Below are 8,717 nucleotides of genomic sequence, written 5' to 3'. Positions count from 1 at the left end.
AGGGAGGCAGGCGCGTGGTGGTGGTGAAGATCTCCGTGTGCAGGTTGTGCAGGTGGGGCACGAGCTCCAGCCAGAAGGCCACCTTGTTGGCACGGTAGTTGTCACGCACGCGCGGCTTCAAGCCAATGTGCAGGTACTGCTTCTCCTTGCTGTTGAACTTGCTCCACACCACCTCCTCGAAGCGGTTGGGCTTGGTGTGGATGAACTTGGTGTCCTGCGGCACCGGCTGGTTGGGGTCGCTGTGGGCACAGGAGGGCAGGGAAAGGAGGAATGAGGGTGAGGCTCCCACAGGGTGAGACGGTGGGGGAGGACTGGGGAGGGAGACAGAGATGCAGAGAGCCAGGGAAACAGAGGAAAGTCAGAGGAAACCAGAGGCAGAGATGGATACAAAGAGAGAAATTGCCAGAGACATAGAAAAACAAAGAGGGAAAGAGACAGACTGTAGAGACAGAGATGAGGACAGAGGGACAGAGATAAGCAGAGACAGAGAAACAGCCAGTGGGAGAGGCGGAGGCTGAGACTGAGTGAGATAGAGACCCGTAGAAACAGGAAGACAAAGACACATGAGAGACAGCCTGGGTGAAATCAGCAACAAGAAGCAAACAGATCAAAGGGAAAGGGAGAGATATCAATGGCTTTCAAGGGGGAGAGATGGAGAGACAGCAATAAAGACAGACAGACACAATCGCTCACACATACTCATCCACAGATGGGAGTAGTCAGAGGGCAGAGCCCTGGGAGAAGAAAGAGAGAGGGTGACCAGGCAAGGGAGGGATGAAGAGACAGGCATGGAGCCAAAGCCACCAAGTGAGCCCACCCCAGACGGACAGGGACCTCTGTGTTTAACTGCTGGGTCTCCAACACGCAACTCAGTGCCTGGCACAGAGCAGGTGTCCAGCAGGTGTGTGAGTTGAAAAGGCAAGAGTGCCCATTACAGAGGGCCTTGTGAGGGAGTGAGAGGGAGAAGGACTGAGGGTGGAGGTGTGCGCGCCTTGGCCTGCATGGAGCCCCGCCCAGCCCCTCTGGCCCTCACCCAGTCTTGGCGAAGTTGGTCCAGTAGGTCATGACCACGGCGCTGAGCATGACATCATTCTTAGAGAAATTGCAGGGGAAGAGGTCGGTGGCACCCACCATGGGCACACCAAAGACGTAGGGGAGCTCGTCCCCGTGCGCTGCGTCTGCCCACTCGGGCCGGCCCTCAGCCTGGCAGTGGTGGTAGAAGGTGTAAAAGTAGACAGGGGACTGGTACTCGGCATGCAGCTTGGCGGTGGCCACGGCTGGCGCCACCCACTGGTGATCAGTAAAGAGTGCCAGCAGGGTCTTGCGCCGCATCTCACCGTTGTCCCGGTCGGCCCAGTCTGTGTACATAAACTTGATGGTCTCCCGCAGCACATCCTTGCCCTCCTGGTAGCCATACAGGTTGTCCACAAAGTTGGAGACTGTGAAGTCAAAGGCGCTGGCGGACACGCCGTCCTCGCTCTCTGCTGAGTCCTCCACGAACTTGAGGCCCTCTCCTTGGTTGACACCGATGAGCATGTCGTAATTTAGGAATTCTCCCTGCTGCATGAGGATCTCGGGGTCATCGGGGACGACGTCGCCGTCCACCACAGGCCCGAAGGCGATATGGTAGCTGGGGAGAAGGGGTAGGGTCTCATCACCAGCTCACTGGCCTCCACTGGGCTCAGAGCTTGCTGAGCCTCTGCCCTGAAGACACTGCTCCTTAGTTAACATCTAGGAACCCTCAAGGGCACTTGGCCTGTTGGGAGGTCTTCTCTGAAGCACTTTCGGGCACCCTGTGCATACTTGGGGAAGGCTCCCGAGAGTAGAAGACAGGGCCATCAGAGGAGCCTGAAGCCCACCTCTCCTTTGCCAAGTAAAATGCCTGCAGACACCTCTCACCCTCAACCTCCCTGGAACCAGCAAGGTGAGCGCAGACCTGGCCCTGGCCCTCTCCCACCCCCGTACCAATACCCATACCGGGCGGGCTGCACGTCCTGGTCCACCAGCTCCCGGGAAGGCTTCCGGCGCAGACACTCCACAGCTTCAGCACTGTCCTCCCGGTCACAGCCCACCTTGGCCGCCAGGAGCCGCGTATATTTGAGCGGCTGATAGTTGACAGACCAGCTGGAAATGGCAGTGCCACTCTGGGCGATGGCCTTCTGGAATAACCCTGGGGGGACAGGCAAGCTTCAGGCTGGGCAGGGTCAGCCCAAGAGAGAAGGGGGACCTGGCAGGTTCAGGGGTACGGGAAAGGGGACGGGACTGGGCAGGCTGATGAGGTTGCCGGTACCTTCCGAATGGTGGGAGAGGATCAGAAGGTTGACACAGGATGCGCCTGCCCCAGACCCAAAGATGGTGATGCGCTCAGGGTCACCCCCGAAGTGGGCGATGTTTTCACTGAGCCAGCGCAGGGCCTGGATCTGGTCCAGGAGTCCATAGTTGCCTTTCGCAGCCTGGTCCCCAGTGCTGAGGAAACCTGGAGGTAAAGGCAGAAAGGGAGCTACCTGGGGGTGTTACAGTGTCCCTGCCCCTTATCTGGGCAGCTCAGTTCATCCCAGAAGCCATTTTGTTGCTGCTGCTGGGTCTAAAGGACCCCACCCACCAGGCCCCCCTCCCAGACTCCCTAGGTTTGGCTGCCCTCCCTCACCGAGCACCCCAAGCCGGTAGTTGAGCGTGGCTACAATGACGTTGCCATAGGCGGCCAGGACAGAGCCATCGAACATGTTCCCGGTGCCCTCCATGTAGGAGCCACTGTGCAGAAACAGCATCACAGGCTTCTTCCCAGAGTCCCGGATATCTGCGTGGGGAGGGGGTGGGCAGGTGGGCCGGGAGTGGGGGACAAGGACACAGTGAGACCAGAAGCAGCTCCTCCCAGCTCCCAGGCCTGCTGAAGACCAGCCCAGAGCTCAGGGGACATGCCATTCCCATCCCTGGGGGGCAAGACCGGATTCCCCTCCCTCCCTCCCCAGCTAGCTCTGGCAGCAGGTCCCTCCCCACCTCCTGCCAGTCTGCTCCACAGCACTTCTTCCAATGCCGGCAGACCTTCCAGGAACCCTAACAGAGGCAGGGGTGGGTGTGGCCCTCCTCAGGGCATCTGGATCCAGGGGACCCCCTCCCCCGCCACACACACAGCAAATCTCCTTCCTGCTCCTGGGGAGTGTGCTCCTAAGGCTGGCGCTGGAGCTAAAGATGCTGGGAGGATCCTGGCCTTTTCTCAGACTTAGGCCTTGGGCCTCAGCTCCACATGGTAGCCTAGTCTGTCCATGAGGGGGTGCCAGGCCCTAGGGTCCCTGGGGGCTTGGTCTCCTCCCCGCCCTAATTCCTTTCTAGGTCACCTCCCCAGTCACCATGGCAACCCCCAGCCTAATTACTACGGCAGAAGGAGGCAGGGTGGGAAAGAGCCTGCTTAATGAAGCCAGGGTGCCGCTCTCTAGAATCGGAACCCCCTGCAAACTGGCCTGAGCCCTGGGTTCTGCACCAGACCTTTCTCTTGTCATGTCCCCAGAGGATCCCATAATCACTGCTACAGGTAGTAGACTTTGGGGCACTCCAGACTGGACTGAGGAGTGGGAGTCTGAGAGGACCTGCCACAGTCCCCAAGGCTACAGACATAGGAAGTACCCTCCCCTGCAGCCTCTCCATGATTCATTACCGCACCAGGGCTGGGTGACCCCTGGCCCACAGACCTTCCTTTCTTGACACCTGCAGTCTCTCACTAAGCTAGGCACTCGGCAAACAAGGGCCAGGCCCGGCCTCCACAGTGGGTCCCCATGGCCCTGCCAGCCTCCTGCATCCCGCTAGGAACTTTCTTCTAGCCAGAGGGTCAACAGGTCATTAAGATACTTCCCTCCACCCCTTACAGCTTCCCGCCTCCTATCTCTTAGGACCTTCTCTGCCACCTCCCTCTGCCTGACTTTGGCCAGGAGCTCCTGGGTGGGCAGTGCCCCCTGTGTGTCCTCCCCAAATTTCCCTTTGTTCCTGAACCTCCAGTGGCCTTCCAGTAGTTCAAGCTGGAGTCCAAGTCCTGTCCTAAATGTCCTTAGCTCTCCCCACTCCTCCCCACCCAGCACCTCCACTCCCGAGTGGGGGGAGGGGAGTCAGACAGGGAAGGAGCAAGAAGGGGGGCTGGGGCAACAAGAATTCAAAACCCACAACAAAAAACGGGATCAAGAAAGAAAAAAACAACAACCAAAAAGCAAGAAGCTCTTGGGGCAGATTCAACAAGAAGAAAAAAAAAAAAAAAAGATCCGTTTTTTGGAAAAAAAGAAAAAAAGAAAAAAGTTCTTTGCATTTTTTTTTTTCAAAATTTTGTGGTGAAACTTCAAGATATTGGGCCCTGTTTTCAAAAATTTCCAAATTCTTTAATTTGCTTCAAATGTTTGCATTTCCTGCATCTGATAGGCTTTTGGAAATTGTAGCAGGTTTCTGATGTTTCAATTGTGTCATCAATTTGCCATCTTAAATTTTTTTTAAAATGTTTTGCTTCAAATTTAAATTGTTTTTTTTCAAATGTTACATTTCACAAGTTTCAAAACAGTCCAAATTTCTGTCAAACTCTAAGCATTTTATCCAATTCTTTGGTGTTTTATTTTTTTCTGACATTCCAATTTCTTTTTTCATTTTGTTTTCACCAGGTTTAGCTTTTCTTGCAGGTTTTCTAGTGGGTCCAACATTGTTCAAATTTCGTTTGAAGTTTTCATAATTCTTTTTTCCAATTATTATAAATTTTTCTTTTCTTTTCTTTTTCGTTTTTAGTTGGGAGAACAACTGAGGGCCTTGAGGGCTGTGGGGGCATTTAGTTAGGGGCAGGGCCGTGAAAGTGAACGTCCTCTTATCAGCAACCACATGCAGCAGCGGGATTTTTAAATCTACCTGTGTCTGGCGGATTGAGCGTCGCCTCGTCACGTTTTTTTGTGAGCGGACCTAAGACCGGGAACACAAAACAGAGAAAAAAGGACAATTTTGTGGGGAAAGATGGGGGTCGGGGGAGGTTGTGGATGGGGAAGGGAGGACAGAACGCAGAAAAGGGGAGGATGGGGGGGCAGAAAAAATAAGCCAAAAAAAGCAAAATTTGTTTGCAAGAAAAAGAAACCAAGAAAAGAGAAAAACGTTTCTACAACCCAATTTTGTTCCCCTCCCCGGAAAAAGTCATGCCCCAAAGAAAAGGCTTGTTTTGGTGGTGGTGGGGTGGGGTGGGGGGTGCCTAAGTGGGCTGAGGCCTGTCTTAAGACATACTGACTTGGCTGGAAAGGATCTGGCTTGTCCATGTGTTGGCTAGTTGCTGGAAATGAAACGGTGTTAGAGGCAGGGTTGGAGGGGAGGGGAGGCCTGCCCGGGAGACCAAGGCCAGCTGTGCCACCTGGCCACCACTCACGCAGACCCCCTTCAGGGCCAGCCAAGCACCTGCCTGCTCCCCAAGGCTGTGGAGAGGAGGGGCTGCAGCAGAAAGGACTCTGCTTCCCTCTGGACCAACCTGGAGGGCTGTGGGTCGGTCAGCTAAGGCCGCCTGCCCACCTACCCAGCCTCTCAGCCCCAGCACTGCTCTTCCATCCGCACTCACAGGCCTGGCTTCTCACCCCATCTCCCCAATGTGGGGCAAAGCAGGGAAAGGGGTCATCAGGTCTTGCCCTCCACTCCACCTCTTCCCTCTGTACCCCTCCCCGCAAAACCTCATCCCCTACCCAGGCCTGCTCTCCCCCCAGATGGTAAACTTCCCACCAGGGGCACTCGCCCCTCATCAAACCTTGTTTTAATGCCAAAAAGCCCCCTCCCCCAGTGCAGGGGTTCAGTCCACAAACAGGGACTAGGAAACACAGCGCCCTGGCCCAGCCGGACTCATAAGGTGCCAGGAAGTGCTCGGAGGCCCAAAGTGTGGCCACTGTCAAGGAGAGGACCCGGACGAGGCCGAGTTTGGCTCCAGGCTTCTTTCAGGGGAGATTTGGAACCCAGGGGCCTGAGGGGGCTCCTCCAGGCTGACTGGTTTCACCTCAACCACAGAGGGAGGGATGGGTCAGCAGGGCCCAGGCCAGCCTGGGGAAGGCTTCTCCCAACTGGCAATAATGGCCCATGAGGACCCATTAAGATCAGGGCCTGTTCTCTGTGACAGGATGAGAATGGGGTGAAGTCAGCGAGGCATGCGTGGACGTGAGAACATGAAGTGTCTATGTTGCCTGTGTGTGCGCCTGAGTCAACCTCTTCCTTCCACAGCTGGTGTGAAGATTCAGTGAGATCACCTGAATGTGTCCGGCCCCCAGCAGGTTGGCAGTAAGTGATGGTTAAAAATACAGAAGGTGTGGGCATGGGTGGTGTGGGGCAGGGTGGGTAATTTACATGGAGATGTCAGAGTAGATAGTCCATTGGCGGGAAGTGTTGGATGGATGTGGGAGTGGAGAGTCCACGAATGGGGAGTGTTGAGATGGACAGTCTGTGTGGAAGCCCTGGGGTGAAGAATTCACCGGAGAATACTGGATGGGGTAAGTAGTCCATGGGCGGGCAGGGGAATGTGGAGTGGATGGTTCTCACACAGAGGGTGTTCTGTAAATGTTCTATTAGGATGCTTGGAATCTGGATGAGATTAGAGCAGTGGTTCTCAACCTTCTGGCCCTTTAAATACAGTTCCTCATGTTGTGACCCAACCATAAAATTATTTTCGTTGCTACTTCATAACTGTAATGTTGCGACTGTTATGAATCGTAATGTAAATATCTGATATGCAGGATGGTCTTAGGCGACCCCTGTGAAAGGGTCGTTTGACCGCCAAAGGGGTCGCGACCCACAGGTTGAGAACCACTGGATTAGAGTAAATGATACTTCTATGCATTGTGTGTATGGGTTACTATGAGGCATGCTGTATATGGGTAGTTAGGGCGTTAGGGTACATGGTTGGTATGAGCAATATAGGGTAGACGGTCCATAAAGTTATTGGAAAGGACATGTGTTGGTTGAGGTACATGAGGGGTTCTGAGGTTGGCATGAGAGGACTTTGGGTACAGGGACTGTGGTCTGAATGGCCTGGTGGAGCACATGGTCCAGGTACAGTGTTATTGGGATAAAGATCTATGTCTGGGTGTTACTAGACACATGATCTATGTCCAGGGATATTGGGAACCACAGGTGTGGGTGATGGGACACACAATTTTAGAGAAGTGTTGGGGTGTGTGCTGGGTGAAGGTGTGGGGAATTATAGTTTGTAGGGTGTTGGAACACATATTCAGGGGTGGGGAACCTTTTTTCTGCCAAGGGCCTTGTGGATATTTATCACATCATTCACAGGCCATGCAAAATTATTAACTTAAACATGAGCCTACTATATTTGGTCAAACATTTCATTAACTCACCCCTAATGCTTTGGCAGGGCCAGACCAAATGATTTCACGGGCCGGACGTTCCCCACCCGATATATGTGGTCAGTGTGTAGGTTGGTTGGGTACACAATCTGAATGTTGAGTAGTTGAGATCCCTGATCCGTTGAGGGACTTGAGTACATGATGTGGGGGTGTTGGGTATTTAGGGTGTACATAGAGGGGTTCCTGGTACCAGACCTATGTGTCAAGTTGTTGGAAAATGCCTGTGGGGGTGTGGCAGGAGTGGATGGTCTCTGTTGAGGGGTGGGGTATTTTGGAGTAGTGACATGGGTGTTAGAAGGGTCGCATGGGCTGTGAGGACGGTCTGTTGAGGTGGCTGGAGTTCTGCTGACTGCCTTTGTTGTAGACAGCTGGAAGTTACCCTGAAAGATCCTCTGATTAATCTTAGTGTGCTGCAGGTGGGCAGGCGGAGACTATGAGCAGAGCTGTAATGAACTGAGAGCTTATTGACAAGACAGCCAGTTGAAGAGCAGGGAAGCTGTTCTGAGGGGAGGGGTGGGCTGTGCTGTGAGTGGAGAGGCCCTTGGCCAGGAGTTTCCCTGATCCTTCAGGATGGTCTGGGAGTCAGAGGACATAGCATCCTGGAGAAGAGGCACTCAGCTTAGGCCAGGGGCTCTGGACATGATGTGACAGGTGGAAGTCTGCAGTACAGGTCTGGGGGAGAGGAGGAGTCTATGCTGTCCTTGAGGGATAGATGTTGCTAAAGTGGACAAGCCAGGGACAAGTCCAGGCCTGGGGGGGGGGGGCAGAGCTGGAATGGCTGCCTAGGCAGGGTGATGGGTGCTTCCTCTATGGGGTCGGGGAGGGTCAGTCCAGCCTAGTGCCTGCTGACTCTACCACTGGCTCTCTATGGGCACAATGAACTCCTGGGTGGCTGTCTATATGGGAGTCAGTCATTCTGGGACTGCTCAGCCGGCACCCAACCCACCCGGGAGGGCATGCAGAGCCGGCAGGGATATGCTGTCTGCTCACTGTCTCCACAAAGCCCAGCTCCCATCCCGGACTGTGCCAGCGCCGGAGGTTCTGCATGTGTGTTTGGGGGCTGTGTCCACGGGATGCCCGGCCTGGTGCCCGCGCCCTTACCGTCCTCAGTGGGCACGTAGAGGTTGAGGTACAGGCAGTCCTCGCTCTGGTTCTGCACGTAGGTGGCGGCTGCCTCCAAGTTGTCCGTGAACCACACAGGCAGCATGATCGCGGGCAGCGCCCCGTGCAGGTTCTGCGGGCAGGGAACTGCACCACTGGGCCCAGGATCTCGTTGTTGAGCTCACGTCGCACACCACGCACTCGCCCGTAGGCCGTGTTCACCACTGGGAAGCGCTCCTCCCCGAGGCTGCTGAGGCCCAGGCCAGGGCC

General features: G+C 54.9%; 1 protein-coding gene across 1 annotated transcript in view; it reads right to left on the bottom strand.

Moving 5' to 3' along the window:
• Nucleotides 1-8,586, bottom strand: part of NLGN2 (neuroligin 2) — an 11,145-nt gene extending 2,559 nt beyond the window's left edge. The window contains exons 1-7 of the mRNA XM_014549890.1: nt 8,448-8,586; nt 4,873-4,923; nt 2,648-2,797; nt 2,291-2,476; nt 1,978-2,170; nt 1,034-1,630; nt 1-239 (exon numbers count right to left, since the gene is read on the bottom strand). The exon at nt 1-239 is cut by the window's left edge and continues 2,559 nt beyond it. Of these exons, the coding sequence (XP_014405376.1) occupies nt 1-239; nt 1,034-1,630; nt 1,978-2,170; nt 2,291-2,476; nt 2,648-2,797; nt 4,873-4,923; nt 8,448-8,553 (1,522 nt within the window). The 5' untranslated portion in view covers nt 8,554-8,586. The remainder of the gene's footprint in view (nt 240-1,033; nt 1,631-1,977; nt 2,171-2,290; nt 2,477-2,647; nt 2,798-4,872; nt 4,924-8,447) is intronic.
• Between the last annotated feature and the right edge of the window lie 131 nt (nt 8,587-8,717).

Source organism: Myotis brandtii, unplaced genomic scaffold (assembly GCF_000412655.1).
Source record: "Myotis brandtii unplaced genomic scaffold, ASM41265v1 scaffold573, whole genome shotgun sequence".
Taxonomy (NCBI): Eukaryota; Metazoa; Chordata; class Mammalia; order Chiroptera; family Vespertilionidae; genus Myotis; species Myotis brandtii.
The sequence above is the reverse complement of the archived record's forward strand: the minus strand, read 5'-3'. Positions and strand labels throughout refer to the sequence as shown.